This window comes from Quercus suber, unplaced genomic scaffold, assembly GCF_002906115.3.
Source record: "Quercus suber isolate HL8 unplaced genomic scaffold, Cork oak 2.0 scaffold_83, whole genome shotgun sequence".
In the NCBI taxonomy this organism is placed as follows: domain Eukaryota; kingdom Viridiplantae; phylum Streptophyta; class Magnoliopsida; order Fagales; family Fagaceae; genus Quercus; species Quercus suber.
Window position 1 is genome coordinate 1,216,819 of NW_027069548.1, and position 18,464 is coordinate 1,235,282.

Sequence of the window (18,464 nt, forward strand, 5' to 3'; positions counted from 1 at the left end):
AAAAAAAAAGAAAAATGTTAAAATTTGATCAATCAAATTAAAATTAGAAAACACTTTAATACAACATACTCATCATAAAATATAAAATATATAATGACATACTTAATTCAATATTAATTATTGAGTTCCTTATGCATAAGATATAAAAAAAGAAAAAGAAATCGCAAGATATTACAGTTCTCTATTTGTTGTACATGTCACAAAAATCACTGTACTTCTTAGACCAGTTGGTACCTCCCTTGTTATAAAAGATACTTGGAGGTCTAGGGAGGCAGGTTCAAATGGTGGGTAACATAGCTAGTAAGCGAAAATTATTAGGTACTTCCAGAGCACCATAAATGCATACTCCTTCTTCTCACATGAATGGTGGGTCCCACTATGAATTTAATTAGTAGGATCCACTATTTCTGTGAGAGTAAGGAGTACGCATTTATGGTACTCCGAGAATATACAATAATTTCCCACTAGTAAGAGCATTTGCATTAGTCAATCCAAAATAGAAAAAAGAGCTTAATTTTACACATTTTAGTCCTAAAATTACCCAATCAATCAAGTTAAAGATGTATAAATTTGCAGAGTTGTTACAGTAATTGTATAAATTTACACTGACAATATTCATTTTGCATTTAATTTTTTATCATTTCTTTACGTATTTTGAGAATGGAGGAAGAAAGTGAATAGTGGTTGATGTGTGTGAAGAAAGAGAAGTAATTAAAAAAATTAAGAAAAAACGATATTTTAATGAAATATAATATAAAATAAATAATCTAATTTGAGGTATTTTGGAAAGTAGGTGTGTAAAATAAAAAAATTAGGTTTTTATGTTAAAATAGAAAGATATTTTTGCATGAACTAATGTGAATACTCTAATAGTATTTTTAAATTCTAACCATTATAAAAAATAAAAAAAATTGTCACCAAACACCGAAATAATATTAATTAGTTAGATATAAATTTTGGAGTAAATGAAAATTCCCAAGCAATTTTACAAACTATGTTTTACGAGTTCCAATTAATTCAATTGATAAAATTTCTGATGGTTAAATAAGAGATTTAGAGTTCAATTCCTGCATACACTAGAAATCGATTGGTGTTTTTGTTTGATGATAAAAAACTATCATTAGAAACGGATGCCATAAGTTAAAACTCTTTAAAAAAAAAAAAAAACTGTGCCTTAAACATGTTACGACAAAATCTAACCTTTTTTCCTTAATTGGTATTAAGTAATCCATTCATAATAATGAGTATCTCACTTATTCAAATAGCACCATTTTATCCTCGTCATGTGAAATGTTTCCATAAATGCGAGTTACAACCTAGTTTTCAAATTTATTCGCATCCACATTGCTCATTGTGTTCAATTCTAGCAATGTCATAAATATTAAAAAAAAAGAAAAGAAAAGAAAAGAAAAGAAGGCAGGAACATCTGGAAGTGTGGGATAACACGTAAGCCAAAAAGCGTCCAAAAAAGGTTTCCACAATTGTGGTTAAAAGTAATCCGTGAAGGTTCTCAACCAATCAGAAACCCCCAAATCCTCAACACTCATCTTCCCACTTGCCACGTGTCCCAACTACCTCCACTTCCTTCCCTCCATTTCTTGTTTTTTCACTTATATATTTATTTATTTGTAATACTATATATATATTTTTTTGTCTTTCACACTCTGATAGTCTCTTCCTCCCCACTTCTTCACTGTCACAACCACAAATTTTGAGCCTTCCAAAATTTTCAAATTTCTCTCTCTCTCTGTAATGAAAAATTAGGGTTAGAGTTTGGAGTTTGATAAATATGGCCACCACTTCCCTACTGCTACCCGAGCTCCTTTTTCTCTCTCCACAATCCACACTCAAGCGCCGGGTTTCTCTCTCTAAACCTTCTTCTCTCTCTAGAAACCTTAGGTACGGTTGTGTTTCTGTTCGGACTCGTAGAATCAGAGCTTTGAAGGAAGAAGGAAGCGCGGTGGTGGAAGTCGATGAGAGAGAGAGCAAGTTGATCAAGGAATTGAATGGAAATAATGGAGCTGCTGCTGCTACTCGGTATGAGGAGAGGAGGTACTCGAATGGCGCGGCGGCGGTGGAGAGTGAGAATGGGAGCTTGGTGAAGTATCTGAATGGAAATGGTGTGGCGGCGGCGCCGGCGGCAGCGGAGGTGGTGGAGGATTCGGCGGCGAAGGAGGACGGAAGGAAGAGAAGGCTAGAGGAGATCGGTAAAGAAGATGCGTGGTTCAAGCAAGCCGGGAAAGAAGTTGAGGTATATAAAAAAAAAAAATTGTTATTAATTTGATTTTTCAATTCTGTGGTATTTGAAGGAATAGCGTTTCTTTTGCTGTAATATTATTGTTTTGGAGTTGAGGCTTAGTTGAATTTGAAAATTCAAGGGTTCGATTTTGAAGGACCCAACTCTATGCCAAGGAATGCAGAGTGAGTGTTTGTTGTTGTTGGTGTTGTATGGGAGAAAGAATTTGTAATCTTATGTGGGATATTTCACAGAAATGCTACTTTATATTCTTGCCTATTCTATTACATCCAGGACGTGTGTAAAGAGACGTTGGTTTAATATGTGTTATTGAAGAATATAACTTTGGCTATCAATCATGGAAGTTAGGGTACTAGTTGGTTGGTGGTGTTTGACATGGTGGTTTTTGATAGATTTTAGTTGTCATTAGTTTAGTTTATAACACCATCTGTGTCTGTACCTAGTGTGCATATTTTTTGTTTGTCCCATAGCTGGTTCCAAGCCCAGAAATGTTAGTGAAGGAGGTGACAGAGAGTATGATTTAGGATACAATGGCAGAGAAATATACATTTAAACAGTCCTAATTAGTCTGTTAAGGATCCATAAGCTCATAAGGAGTTTTTTTTTTTTTTTTGGCTATAAAAAAGCTAACCCCTTAGTTTTGGGAATTAAGCTTTGTTGTTGTATTTGTTAGTCAGGAATAATTAAAAATCTCAGCATGCAATTTTATGACTTTGAGCTGACTTCAGGCCTTCTAGCTTTATATAATATTATGCATATTTGTGAAGATATTCCTTACAAGTTACAAATATATTCTCAAAGGTTTGTTTGTTTGTTTTTGTTTATTTTTCCCTTTTTTTTTGTGCTCAAATATATTCCCAGAATCAGACCAGTTGGTGTATGGAAAATACATATTTGTTAATGACATGTTGATCAGAACATTTTCAAGAAATAATTTTCTTGTTTTAAGTTATTTTGAAGCTTGGCTTTCTTTTTTTATATATGTAAGTTCATAAGGGTAACCTATATATATGTTGAGAATAATTTTTTGCTAAAATATGGCTTTTGCAGGTTTCTGTTACACCTGGTGGCCGTTGGAGTAGATTCAAAACCTACTCAACAATACAGAGAACCTTGGAAATATGGGGATTTGTTCTAGCATTTTTCTTTAAGGCTTGGTTGAACAATCAAAAGTTCTCTTATCGAGGTCAGGCACTTGTACTGGTTGAAAATTTTCAAAAAATGGAATGCATGTAGTTAAGGCTTTTTTCTTAACTAAAACTCCAACTGTTGCATTCTTAATAGCTCTGAAAATCTGGCTCTTACTTATCCATCTAGGAGTCCTAGGGAAGAAATAAAGCAAGCCTTTTGCAATATTTAAGGCCTGAATACAAAATACTTTGCAAGTGTCAAGGATGAAAAGAAAGTCCTCATAAGCCCATGGTACAACATTACCAAAGGTTTATACCATCGAAACTTGGAATTGCTTTCTAAGAATAAATCCTATTAGATTCCAATCAGGAGCAAGCTACACTGATCCAAACATGGTATCAACGGTTGAGAGAAGATGAACTATTTTAACTAACGTGATCATAAATAAAACCTATAGGCATTGGAATCGGATTCTCAAGGAATAGAGAAAAAATTTCCTATGACATGGCCAACAGAAGCAGAAATGAACTCATCACTAAGCAATGGCAAAAAGAACAATACTGTCCTCTCCTGCTCCTTAAACCAGCTGACCAAGTGAAGGAGTTCTTGTTCTCATTATTCGATTATCTCATTGGGATTTTTGTACCATGTTACCTTCTCACTGGATTTGTTAGCATAGGAATGCACTATGATTGCTCATTGCTATTTTTCACATGCACTATGATTGCTCATTGCTATTAGGATCTCAGAATGAACAATGTTGGCTGCCTCATAAGTGTTTTTGATGTTGAGTCATCTAACAAACACAGCAAGTAACTTTTGAAAGTTTAGTTTATAATAGATTTTTGACGAAAACTAACAAATAATGTATTATGAATATTTAAAGCTTTCATTCTTCCAGAATTTGCTCGAATGGACAAATGCTTTGGAAATTTTACGTTTACTTCCTTACCAGATTTGCTAGATAGCTGTACTTATCATGCATAATTGTTGTTTTTATGGTTCTTAGCACACTGCCTGTGTGCTTTGGCTTTTCATTGTACCTTTTCATCTTTTTTGTAATATAGTTTTATTTACATTTCCAAAAATGAAGAAGAAAAATTTATTATGAATACTTGGGTTGGGTCATTAACCTTTTATGGTATCTAATAATGCCTTTATCCCAACAACTTGGTGTTGGCTGCACGAACCCATTTGTGCTGTTTTTCTTTACCTAAAAAAGGTGTTCTAATCTTTCACTCCAAAAGTTATATTTAGTTTACAACTAGTTCTTGTTCCCTATTCTGGTTGGGATGGCTGTGAAATAGAACTTCTAGTAGCCCTACCTTGTCATGTGCGCTAGTCCAGATGGCCAAGGCCCACTAGATGATCACAAGGATTCGAAACTAATATAGACCTTGCTGATTTTTGTAATTAATTAGAGTGTTTGTAATTATGCTTTCATTCTCTTTTTGTTTCTGTTGTTTCATTATAACATTTTTCTTGTAAGGTTTTGCTTTAGAACATTTTGTTGCAGAGTAATTGCCGAGGGCTTGAAATCTAGAATTCTTGAGCAATACATAACTTGAGTGTTTTTTTTTTTTTTTTTCCTGGAGAGGGGGTGGTGGTTGAATCTAGACGTAATATCAAATATGTGAATTTGCAGGAGGAATGACAGAAGAGAAGAAAACTTTAAGGCGGAAGGCCCTTGCCAAATGGCTTAAAGAAAGTATTTTGAGATTAGGTCCTACATTCATCAAAATTGGCCAGCAGTTCTCCACAAGGGTGGACATTCTTGCTCAAGAATATGTTGATCAGTTGTCAGAACTTCAGGTTGAAGTTGTTTTATTAAATATCATTTATGAGTGTCGATAGCCCTTTTTTTTTCTAGTCACAAATGCTAAGCTAAATTATTTCTATTGGTCAGTTACTCGTGCACCATGTGTATTTTTAACCCACGGCCTCACTCCACCCATTCTTATGGAAGAAGGAAGTGCTGTTTGAGCTAGAGCTCACTGGCTTAATAATTTATTAATAACTATTTTCCCCCACCCTTTTGGACATTTACCATTGCTTTTCTATTAAGCTTCTGAATATAAAAGCTAACCATGTTTTTCTCCTTACCTTTCTCAAAGAACAAATGAACAACATTCACTGAATATTATTGGTTTGCTATCTTTTTCTATTTGGCAATTCTTTATGTTAGAACTAATTTGCTTTTTGGCTTCAGGATCAAGTTCCTCCCTTCCCATCAGAAACTGCTGTGTCTATAGTTGAAGAAGAGCTTGGAGCTCCTGTGACTGCTATCTTTGATCGTTTTGACTATGAACCAATAGCTGCCGCTAGTCTTGGTAACCTTGATTTGCTTTTGACATTTGTTATACAGAAATTTGTGCGAAAGTAAATTAACCTAGCTCAAGTGTTCCTTATTTTGTTTTATTCATTTTTTTATAATGGTAAAGCTGTTTTTAGATTTATAGTTTCATAACTGATAAATTTTGAATAATCAAATTCTGTTATCTAATTTATGCAGGTCAGGTCCACCGTGCAAGATTGAAGGGACAGGAAGTTGTTGTTAAAGTACAAAGGCCTGGTCTCAAGGGTCTTTTTGATATTGATCTTAAAAACCTGAGGGTTAGTTTTCTTTTTGGCATTATTCTTTTAGTGGTCATTATAGTCGTGAAATCCTAATTATTCATCAATTTGATTTTTGGTCTTTTGTCCTGGAAAAATTGACATTTTTCATTAGATATATTACTTAATATACCATGATTTTGATTTCATGGTATTGGTAATGAAGAAACTTGGAGGCTTTTAATTTAATTTTTCTTTTTAATTTTTAATGTCTCTATGCGTCTGTGTTGTGTTTACATCTATATGGGCATCCACATGGTTTTACAAAATTATATGTGGAATGCATTTGAGGGGTAATTCTTGATATTTAACTTGTTTTTACTTTTAGGGGTTTTGCAGTTATAATGTGCATGGTCATTGTTTATTTCAGGTAATTGCAGAATATCTTCAAAAAGTTGACCCAAAGTCAGACGGTGCAAAGAGGGATTGGGTTGCTATCTATGATGAGTGTGCTAATGTCTTATATCAGGTTGTCATATTGCCTTGGTTGCCTCATTCTTATGTTAGATTTATTATGAAACTACCTTACTATTTTTCATAAATTTAAGGCACACAACATGATTATAAGGGTTGCTATGCTTAAAGAAGAAACATATCCATAATGTAAAATGAATTTAGTTGAGACAAGGATGTTGATATGGAAGAGTAAGGCCCACAAAGAAATAGACTAGTAATATTATGTTAAATCATTTGAGGGATTTCGTGCAACAATTTTAAGGACAATACTAGAGAAAGTTGATTGTGAAGCTCAGTCATGCAACAGAGGCCGAGGGAAGAAAAAGGAGAATGTGAGTCAAGGTTGCTAGTAAACAATGCTCTATGAGTTATCTTGTCTGTGACCAGCATAAAGTAAAATGTTGAAGCAGAATGTGCCAATGAAGTTGGCTAATGACCTCTCAAATTTCTTATATTCAAACAGGGCAAGTTGAGTGTGGTATCCTGCCCTGTTGACTATGACCAAAATCCTTTTTATCAATGCCCGATCTTGCGGTGTTAGAAAAAGGCTACTCAATCCATTTGCTTCTAGTATAAATCTAGTTTGTTGGACATGTTTCCTTAACAGCACACTGGCCTGGTTGGTTTTGATCCCCTTTCCCCATAGGTGTTCCAAACATCAATTAATTGATAATAAATAGCTTACAATGACGTTCCAGTAAGCATCATGGGGCCATCATGTAGTCATGTTAGATATTATGGTCAAGTTGACATTCTAGTCATTCAAGTTGGAATTATATTGATTTCCTGATGGTTTGTTGAGGAATGCTATTCTAGTGAGAGAACAAGATATTGCTGAATACGCTGTAGACTGATTCTGTACTGAATATGACATAATGTTCTGAAGTAATTGATGAACAAGGCTTCTGATGGAAGGTTGTACATGAGCTGCTTTGCAGGCTATAACTATGGGAAAATTCAAATCCTATTTGTGAAAGAAAATTGTGTTGGGTTGCCATTTTAGTTCAACCTTTTATGATTCAACAGATTAGATGTGATAAGCAGAAGTTTAAAAATGTGCTGTGATCTTATTTTATTTTGCAGTTTTCAGTCCCTAATAGATCATTGATGCAGAACGTACTTTATATTTAATTTCATTTTCAGCTCCTCTCTCTGTTTCTCTTTCTCTCTCTTCTTCTTCTTCCTCTTCTCCTTCTTTTTCTTCTTCTTCCCCGTTAAAGTCAAAAACCTGAAAATTGAAATTTCAGGAGATTGATTACACCAAGGAAGCTGCAAATGCAGAATTGTTTGCAAGTAACTTCAAAAATATGGATTACATGAAAGTTCCATCAATATTCTGGGAATACACAACACCGCAGGTTTAATTCTTCTGTATAGTGACCTCCCAACAAGTGAACAGTAGTTTTTTTTTTCCTTTTCTTTTTAATATCTTTCTCCTTTCTAATTATTATCATTATAATTTTATGCATGTAGGTTCTGACAATGGAGTATGTCCCAGGGATCAAGATAAACAAGATAAAAGCTTTGGATCAGCTGGGCGTTGATCGCCAAAGGTTAATCCAATTCCCTCCCTTTCATCTTGGTGAAATCATTTTTGCGAGTGACCTTCAACTCTTACACATCACATGTGACCTGATGATTCTAGTGCCACATTCTGTAGGTTGGGTCGATATGCTGTTGAATCTTACTTGGAACAAATTCTGTCTCATGGTTTTTTCCATGCTGATCCTGTGAGTTCCTGCCGTTGCTTTTGATTTTTGGTTCTATACTATTTTTTGAAGTATGCTTACAATTGTCCAATTACGACTACTTTGTGGAATTATAAAATGATTCCAGAACAGAAGTTTATTGTGCTTGCATATTGCTTATGCACTTACATTGATTTTGTTTTTGTTTTTTTTTTTTGTTTTGTTTTGTTTTTTTTTTTTTTTAATGACGTGCAACAACTATGTCTGAAGGCTTGCCTTATGGAATGATTCTCTAAAAATCTGCTGCACACTTGAGGCAACAATGTGTCAAGGCTCATGCTTTACAGGATTGTCCCTAACATTTTGAAGTGTGAGTTTTGCCTGAAGGCTGTGGCATTCACCTGATGCACCAGCTAAAACGCTAGAATTCTCAACCCCCCTGCCAAAAACTTGAAATTAAAATATCATTTATGAAGAAAAATATTCTTTCTTAATTTTAATCTAAAATTGGAATCAACAGACGCTTAATTTGTAATTTATAGCATTTTTTTTTTTATTTGGAGAAAAATATTTTGACTTTGGACTACAATGCGCATAAAGTTAACTTGTTTAATTTGAAAAGTTCAGTCTCCTAGATATCACAAACATGAGCCGATGAGCGGGGTCAGGAAGATAGAAAGAAGGGGGGATGGGGGAGTTGGACGAGTCTCTGTTTTTAATTCTTATTTTGTTTGGTGTCAGAGTGTCCCTCCATGATACAGTGGTATTAGATAAGGAAAAGGGCAACTCTGGTGGAGTGCAGTTGCATTTTCTAAAAGTCAATCAGGGTTAAGGGAACAGCATTGAACAACCTGACAAATCTGAAACACATTTATGGTCACTGTATTTGATTTGCATTGTCACAATGGTTTTTCAATATGCATCCTTGATTAAAAAAAAAAAAAAGAAAAAAGCTAAAATGAGGTCTCCTTTTTATATTGTTGGATATAGGCAAGACAGATTTATTACAAAGAGAAGAGAACTCTTATGAAATATATATTAGAATCATATAAATAATTTAAAAAGGTGGTCTAGAAAACCCTCGCACTATACTGTTCTGGAGTAGTGGTTTTATCAATCCCTCTTGGCTGTTAGTTTGAATATATCTGTTTGTGTCTTTTCTCTTATTTAATGCTGTTTCAATAGAATAGCCATGACAGAGAAGTTTTGTTAGAATTCCATGTTTTCTGTCTTACTCAGGTTTTTAAGGATCCATTTGTGATCTACAATTAAGGAAACTGTGTCCACATTTTTTTTTATAATCACATACAATCCTGCTATTAAATATCTATCAGCTAGATGTAATCAGAACCTCTTTTTATTTCTATCTGCAGCATCCCGGAAATATTGCCGTTGATGATGTCAACGGTGGTAGGTTGATTTTTTATGATTTTGGAATGATGGGAAGGTATTTCTGGACCCTTTGCTGTGATATACTGTAAGAATTTACTGACAAATCCATTTATCAAGTTTTCTTTTGTGACTGTCCTGTGCATTTTCTGTCTCTAACTTGCAGTATCAGTCCAAATATCAGAGAAGGTTTACTGGAAACATTCTATGGAGTTTATGAGAAGGATCCAGACAAGGTAATTTTTTCAACTTTCAAGTAAAAATGGCCATCATTACTTTTACCATATGTTAATAATATTGTTGTTCCCGTGCTTGGTTTGTGTTTACTTTATCATTGGAAACTTTTGCGCTGATGCAGGTCCTTCAGGCAATGATTCAAATGGGTGTTCTTGTGCCTACTGGAGATATGACTGCTGTCAGACGAACAGCACAGTTCTTTCTTAACAGGTGCTCTTAGTGTAGAGAATAATAGCGAGAGTTGAGTGGAAAATTCCCATGGGTTCCATTTCTTATCTTTCTTTCTCTTTTAAAGATTTTATTTCATTAATGCTTTTGCTTACTTTCTTTGATATGTTATTTTTCCATTTGAGCTATAAAAAGGCATTCTGCCAGTTGATATATTATTTTGTTTGTGTAAAATTACCAATAATTTTTCTTTTATTATTTATTTTTTGACAAAAAACAGAACTAAGCTAAACTTTAGCTATGCCTCAAATGCCCACTTGGGCAGAATGCCTTTATGTCAGGTCAAATGTATTACACTCGAAGAGCACTACCAATGCTTCTAGCTGACTAATTTATTGCATGATAGAGCTGACATAGAAGTCATTTAAAAATCCACCAGATATGAAGATATTTGTTTTTGGAATAATGTTTTAGCCTAATATTGGTAGTGTTATAGTGCTGTCAACCATGAGTTATACTACAATACTTGTGTTATCTTTAATCATGTACAGGGTGGAATTGAAAATGTGCTGACTTTACCTATACATGATATTTTGTTATTTTGTATTTTAGTACGATGATATTGTTTTAAGTACAGCTCTACACATTGTCTGCACTGATTATGCTACTGTTTTATTTGCACTGTGAGCCTCAAATAAGCACTGGGACCCTTGGGTAACATAAAACAAAGAAGTACCAGTGAAATCTCAAGACTTTTTTTTTTTTTTTTTTCCTGATTAAACCTTTGTCTAACCATGAAATGAAATTCTATGCTGACTATTTTGCAGTTTTGAAGAGCGTCTTGCTGCGCAAAGAAAAGAAAGAGAGATGACAACAGCGGAACTTGGGTTTAAAAAGCCATTGAGCAAGGAGGAAAGAGTAATGAAAAAGAAACAAAGACTGGCTGCAATTGGTAATTCACCTGGTCTAGATTTTGTGCCTGTGATAGTTTCTATGCTTGTTAATGAGATATGGAATATAGCGCCATTTCAAAAGATTTTGGGAGCTAAATACACGTGGTGGGTGTGTGCCCGATCAATACAATGCATCCTGCCCTAGTATTCTTCATCCAAGAACTATCCTCTGTTTTATGAGAAGCCTTGGCTTTTCAGAAAAGATTTTGTACTGGGGTCACATTGTATAACTTGAGACCTAGGGAATTTAGGCGTACTCTGGAGTTAGAATTATCTACCTGTTTGATGGGAACACAAGCAACTGTATTTTGGCAGATTAAAGCTTTAGGTCTCCTAAGAGTTGTTATAATATAGGTTAAATGATTGAATTCATAATTTCTTAACAGCTTAAGCCTTTGGGCAATTGGTAAATTATCATGGTATCAGAGCAAGTGGTCATGAATTCAAACTCTATCTCTGCTCTGCCTCCCATTTTAAAAGTTAAAAATCCCACATTTTGGGCCCCACTTATTAAGGGGGAGTCTAGGTCCACACATGAGGGGAGTGTTAGAATATTGGTTAAAGGATTAAATTAATAATTTCCTAATAGCTTAAGTTTTTGGGACAATTGGTAGCATTCCCTAATTGTTTAAACTTTTGGGACAATTGGTAATTTATCAAGGGCAATTTAAATGAATTGTGGCAAAAGTATCATTGAATATTATGTAATGTATTTATGTACAATGGTAACATGTTTGTGTATGCCTTTGTATGCAAAACTTTAGTAAAATAAACAAATACTGTCTTATGTTTGAACTTCCTACCCTCAAATTAGTTGTGTAATTTTCTACCTTGGAGCAAATGAAAGCACTATGGTTTTCACTTATTCACCATGAACTTGATGAGATGCTAACCGTTGCATTCTCTTAATAGGGGAAGATTTATTAGCCATTGCTGCGGATCAACCCTTTCGATTTCCTGCCACATTCACATTTGTTGTTAGAGCATTTTCAGGTAATATAAAAAGACCACGGCCGCTTCATAACTATGATTGGATTATGATACATGAACCTAAGAATAGTAAATCATGATCGTTTTTGTAGTTTTAGATGGCATTGGGAAAGGCCTTGACCCTCGATTTGATATTACTGAGATTGCTAAACCGTGAGTTTAATCTTAGTTTCAACCAACTCTTTGAGATTTAGCAAGCCATATATTCAGTCTATCTGACTTGTCTTTGATGCTTTACAATGTAGCTATGCAATGGAGTTGCTAAGATTTCGGGAAGCAGGAGTTGAAGTTATCTTAAAGGCAAATGAAACTCATCTTTTTATTTTTTTGGATGAATGCAAATGAAAATCTCTCGATTCTACTGTTACCTTGTATATTGATATGGTATGTTTCTTAATATCCTGGTAAATCTTATATCTGTCAGGATGTCAGAAAGAGATGGGACAGACAGTCCATTGCATTCTACAACTTATTCAGACAGGCTGACAGAGTTGAAAAGCTTGCAGAAATTATCCAACGATTGGTATTTATTCAAAATTTTTTATGTGATATATGTTTTGTTGATGTGGCTTTCATTTTGATGTTCTGTTCTCCTTTTAATACAGGAGCAAGGTGATCTTAAACTGCGAGTTCGAACTTTGGAGTCTGAGAGGGCATTCCAGCGTGTTGCAGCTGTTCAGAGAACAATAGGGAATGTGAGTTTTGCTGGCTGATCTCCTAGTGGAATTATACAAGTCTTTCTCATGAACTCTTAGGCACATGACAGTCTCACAAAAAAATTTATTTCTTTTCTTTGTGGTTTCTTCAAATACAAATAAAAGAATATGTGAAACATTGATGGTTATTGGGCCCTTGGGGCTCCCAAATCCCAGAGCACCAAAACAAGGGGGAATAAAGAAGAAGGAGAAGAAAAAACATAAAAAAATAAAGGAGACATGGTAGACCGCTTCGTGTCTATATGAAGAAAGCTATTGGATGTGGCAGTAACCATCACTTTCCTTAATTCTGTACCAATATCTTAGGTGATATAATTTCTTTGGAAGATTTTGGAATCCATTTTTTAGCATACGTGCTAACATTGTCAAATCACTATTTTGATTGGTATTTTATGCAACTTTAAATTGAAATGTGAAAATAACGTATTGATTTTCTATTTTGAAGAGAGCTGTATCTAAGAAAGGTCTGTGCATGGCGATAGGAAGTTGTGTTTACTTACAAAATGCTCAAGTTTTTTCACATAACAATGATTTTTGCTTTCAACACATGGTCAGGTCACCAAAAACAGAAAAAGAAAAGTATTGAATATCTGTTTGTAAGTAGTTAATACCATGACATGAATTAGAAACTTTGTACAGTTTTGGAAATAAGGTAATTTTTTATTTTTAAAAAAGACTACAGATTACCATGACAAGTTTTAGCCTAGAGATTTAAAATGTTAATGAAAACATTTCCAGTTTCCTCTCTATATCTTTTGGACAGGTTATCTCATAAGTTTGACTGATGTTTATCAGAAAAAAAATTGGAATATTCTTTATATCATTTTATCTCTCCTTGATTGTATCTTCTTTTGACTAACAGGCTGTAGCTGCTGGAAGTCTAATAAACCTTGCAACAATTTTGTATTTCAATTCCGTTCGAGTAAGCCATCTGTGACAATTTTTGTTCTTTGCAAAATAAAGTGTCTGTGGCGCTTAACTCTTATTCAATGCTTTGGTCGAATTGTTCCTTTTTAGGTGCCTGCCACTATAGCATATGCCATCTGTGCATTTTTTGGCTTTCAAGTTCTATTTGGTATTCTGAAGGTCAGAAAATTAGATGAACAGGAGAGGTTGGTTACAGGAACTGCTTAAACAATCGGTAAGATTTCTGTAGTTTGTTTATATAATGTTTTAGTTCTCTAAATCATCTGTGCAAGACTCTTTAATAATATAAGCCATGCCTGGCCCCAAGTAACTCCCTTCATACAAGTACATCTACAGGACACATAAGACAATATCTTACATATAAAAAAAAAAAAAAGCTTTTTTTTGTTTTTAACATTCATTGAAGCCTCTTTATATTCAATAATTCAGCCTTTTCAATTTTCTCTTATTCTAGACCACTTAAAAATTGTGTCAGATACGCGTGACTGAATAATCCAAGTTTTTTATTTTTATTTTTTTTATGAGAAAAATAATTGGGCTAGAAGCAACTCTTTTTTCAATTTATGAAATTTTATTTAAACAATCAATTGATTTGCATGGGAGTCTGTGAACGAGGAGAACTGCCATTTCCTCAGTGCCCTCTGTTTTCCCGAATTCTGTGGGTGTGGGAGATGGGATATTTTCCTTGTGGGGGAGTAATGTTATTTGTTTCATTCAACATATGTCATTAATGTTATTCAGAAAAAAATAATAATATTAAAATAAAAGAAAAGAAGAAGAACTAGCAGATGATAAAATGACTTGTCATCGTTCATCGACCTTCTGATGTCGGCAATATTATCTTGTTCAATGATTCTGTTCAAACAAGCTGTACTGGAGGGTGTACCTGGGAGTGTGGAATGGAAGACTGAAGAATTGTTCTCAAAATCTGCCAAGACCACCCCACTCCCCTTTTGTATGAGTAAGAAAGGGTAGGACCCAGAGCCCATGGAAGGCATTCATTAAATAGGTGTACTCAACTGATCCCATCGAGCATTGAGCAAGGAGAATGGGTGCATGTACCATTCATTCATTGTGCCATGGTGATAAGGTCTGCCAAGAGCAAAACAATGTTCACACTGGAAAAACCTAACTGCACCAGCTTCCAATGCCTCCACCAGCTGCCAATACCTTTAGCTCACATATAGCCACATTATTGCAAGACAGATTATAATAAAAGGGTAGCCACAATTTTCTGGCATTCTCTAACACTTGCATGAAAGTGGACAAACTTTATTAAGTTGATTTATTCCCTAAATAGGATGTCAAGTTAAAAATAATAATTCCTTTTTTTTAGAGTTGTGCAAATTCCAAACTTAGCAATTTAATCTGTAGCACCTTTGGGTTGTCCATGATGAGCAATTAGGAACCTAACCTCTCTGTGTCATAGATTTTTGGTATCATTAAGTGTGTGTTTGGCTCTAGCTTATAAAGCCAACTTATTTTATTATTCAACTTATTTTTGCTACTATTTATGGACCCCATTATACTTTTTGGTACTGTTCATAGGTCTCATTGTACTATTTCAGCTAACTTTTACCTTTATCTACAGTACTTTCAGCTAAAAGTTTTCAGTTTTAGCAAAATAAGTGGATCCCAAACAAACTCTAAATATCTCATTTTATTCTCAAATTAAAGACTGATATAAAGCACCTAGGAGTAAGACTTTCTTGAGCCAGCTCATTATATCACTGAACAAAATAGTTCCAGCCACGTAAAGTGGATCATCAGGATTCGATATATGTAATTTTTTAACAACCATCATCCATTCACTATTCTTGCCCTTGGAAATAAGTTATTGAGAGCCTCAGCCACTAGCATAGATAATAAGTTACAGGCCATATAGGAGCTCACTAATTAAGCTGATGGCAAATAAATTGATGAAGTGCAAATTCTTTGTTGCAGTATAACTAATTTATGAACAGTTACGAAAAATTCCTAATTGCTATAATAATGTGCCTTTGCATGTTGACCATTTTGCGCAATCATTCTTCTGATCTTTAGGGATTGTGAAGCATTTTACTGGTTACAGTTTTTATGCTATATTATTGTCACTGCTATGAAGTGTTCCTGTTATATCAATCTTGACTATGGACCACGGTTCATTTGGTTGGGTTCATTGCAGATCTAGAGTGGAGATTCAGCTCATATAAAGCTTTCTAATCAAACATGCAACATTAAGAAAATAAGAGCTTAAAGGTGCACTTCATGCAAGGTTCTTATACCATCAATAAGAGCAAAAACTTCCAACTCTCTGATTCATGATAAAGAAAACCTCTCGAGGCTGAACGTTTTCACTGGATTCTTCAAATTCATGATTATAATGAGATCAAACTTGTAAGTAGGTTAGCTAAGTCACTTTGTTGTAATTATAAGTTTCAGCAAGGATGTTCCCCAAAGGACTAGAGTCTCTAGACGTGGTGACTTTATTGGCAGGCTGATGGCCATAAATGATAGCTCTCAGCCCTACTCAGGAGTTACATTTATAACATTTATATTGTAGATGTTGGCACTGTAGCATCCCATCATATTTGACAGGATGGGATGACCATTAGCCTGTGTATAATTTTGTACCAGGAAGAAAATTGTTCAATAAAATGTGCTGCGCCTTTTTGCTTCTCCCATTTGTTTCAATATCTCTGATGGAAATTGTAATAATGATGGTTGCATACCTCACAATTTTATTCTCTTTGCTCTAATCTTTTTTGGCACAATCAATCCGTGTAAATTTCGAGCAACTGTCTGTACTTGAAGCAAATTTAGTACATGGATCGACAAAGAAGAAAAGTACTCTTTCCAAGCAATTGTACACATCTGGGTATTCACATGTGCGCTCTTATTTCAAATTTGTTTAGCTAAGTTTTCATTTTTGCAGCCACCTTTTGTTGGCTGGTAGCTGTAATTTTCCCTTGTTTGGATGTTGAGGGTGAATGTTAGGGCCATCCTTACTCATCCAAACTGCCTTGTTTTTATTCAACGTGGTATCCTTTTTTGTATTAGGCAGAGCCTATGGATAAAGCATTTTTCATAACATGCTTAGATGGTAAGTTGTGATTGGTAACAATAAAAATGCTAGAAATGAACTCTAAAAGTGGCGTTAGACTTATTGATAACAAATCATAATTTGTCATCTTAACAATTGTGAAAAATAGTTCTCTAGTTGGATCTGACTATTTTTAGTCTCTGTAATACCCTCAAAGGGCCTTATGTAAGACCATGGCTAATACTTAAAGGTCAATGGTTGATTCAAGGTCTGGGCAGCTTGATAGGGACATAGGGTTCAATGACTTTTTGTTTTTTGAAAAGGGACACAGTGTTCAATGGTTGAATGATTATTTAGTTATATATATTGATATAGTTCAACAATAAGTTATAAGAAATTTACTCTATCTTTCTCTAACGTTGGTTAAAAAAAAAAACACTATTTATTTATATCTCCTTGTTTGTAGGAGCTCTCTCTCTCTCTCTCTTATATACTACGAGACATCTCTCCCTTAGGGTTTCCTATAGGGCTTTTTTCTTTTTCTTTTGCGGGGTTAACGGTCATGGTAGACAACGTTTCACAGATTTTAGAGAATATGAAATTAACTTTGGAGGAATAAGAGACTATTGCTATATTTGATGAAGGTAGAAAAGGACTAGAGAGTTGTGCGCGGAGTCTTATTGGCAAGTTTTTAACTTGCAAACCTTTTAACAAAAAAGCAGCTTTGGCTACACTCAAAAAAGCGTGAGGGCTGGAAGATGGAGTGCAAGTTGTTGAAGTAGGGTCAAACTTATTTTAGTTCAAGTTTAGATCAGAGTTTGAATTGAATAGAGTATTTACAGGAGGTCCATGGAGTTTTGATAATCAAGCACTGCTGTTAACTGGATGGAAGGCGGGGATGATGGCGACGAATGTAAAGTTTGACTTAGTGGCTTTATGGGTACAAATTTGGGGGGCTCCATTTGATATGAGAACACCTAGAGTAGCAGAGGAGGTGAGAAACCGATTGGGTAGGGTTTTGGAAGTTGAGAAGAGGTGCAATAACGATAGCCAAAATTTCTTCATGAGGGTCAAGGTGGCCATCCCAATAGAAAAAGAAATATGTCGAGGGGCTTTTCTGGCAGGATCAGATGGGAGGAAATATTGGGTGGATCTCAAGTATGAAAGATTGCTAGTTTTTTGCCATTATTGTGGACTTCTTGGGCATGACTTTCGATATTGTGCTTAGTATTTTAGTAAAACAAAAAAGGGGGTTGATGTGGAGTGTGGTTACGAGGATTGGCTAAAGGTAAACTGGTGGAAGGGCAAGGTTGCCACAGAAAAGGGGATTTGGGAAGGAAGGACGGCATGATAGACAAAGGAGCAACGGAGGGACAGTATTCTTCACAAGGAACGACAGTGATGGAGGAAAGCTGAGGCGGCGAGGACAAGAACCCTAACAAGACGGTTATGGAAGTTGTGGGAGACGAAATCGGAATTGTTGAAGAAGATTTGGCATGCAGTGGTAATAGAATCATGGGATTGGGGGGGGGGTGGATAAGGAAAATAGAGAATCATGCTCCTTTGTTTTGAGAGTTCAGAATTCAAACTTAAGTGTGGGGACTGAATTGGCACCAGCTACACAAGGGGAGCATGTGCAATTTAATGAAGAGGGGACTGGGTTGAGTAATGTTAAAAAGCAACCTACGTAAACTAGACTAGTCCGTATAGATGTAGGGCCTATGGGAATAATAAAAGAATGAGCCAAGTCCATCTTGGGTAAAAGAAATATGCTGGCTGTGAATGCAGACGAGGACACAGAGAACAAAGGCAGTGAAGGAAAAAAGGGGAAGGTATGCGAGGACTCAAACACAAATGAAGCGGCAGGGGTGTTGCAACACCCTTGACGAGAGCAATGAGACCTTTAAGTTGGAACTG

General features: G+C 35.1%; 1 protein-coding gene across 1 annotated transcript; it reads left to right on the plus strand.

Annotated features, from left to right (window-relative positions):
* Nucleotides 1-1,652: 1,652 nt before the first annotated feature.
* On the plus strand, nt 1,653-16,183 carry LOC111994338 (protein ACTIVITY OF BC1 COMPLEX KINASE 8, chloroplastic). The gene is made up of 21 exons (XM_024026207.2): nt 1,653-2,251; nt 3,308-3,443; nt 5,034-5,200; nt 5,598-5,718; nt 5,901-6,001; nt 6,372-6,470; nt 7,705-7,815; nt 7,931-8,010; nt 8,118-8,187; nt 9,519-9,592; nt 9,701-9,770; nt 9,893-9,981; nt 10,767-10,891; nt 11,805-11,885; nt 11,975-12,035; nt 12,128-12,182; nt 12,307-12,405; nt 12,488-12,577; nt 13,461-13,520; nt 13,616-13,739; nt 15,690-16,183. The coding sequence occupies exons 1-20, from the start codon at nt 1,790-1,792 to the stop codon at nt 13,730-13,732; spliced, it is 2,268 nt and encodes a 755-aa protein (XP_023881975.1). The 5' UTR covers nt 1,653-1,789; the 3' UTR covers nt 13,733-13,739; nt 15,690-16,183.
* The last annotated feature ends 2,281 nt before the right edge of the window (nt 16,184-18,464 follow it).

Bases quoted from the DNA above. Each gene is read 5' to 3' on its own strand.
- LOC111994338 (XM_024026207.2), top strand. From the start codon at position 1,790: ATGGCCACCACTTCCCTACTGCTACCCGAGCTCCTTTTTCTCTCTCCA. The intron at 5,719-5,900 runs GTAACCTTGATT...TAATTTATGCAG, and splicing joins AATAGCTGCCGCTAGTCTTG to GTCAGGTCCACCGTGCAAGA. The intron at 7,816-7,930 runs GTTTAATTCTTC...TTATGCATGTAG, and splicing joins GGGAATACACAACACCGCAG to GTTCTGACAATGGAGTATGT.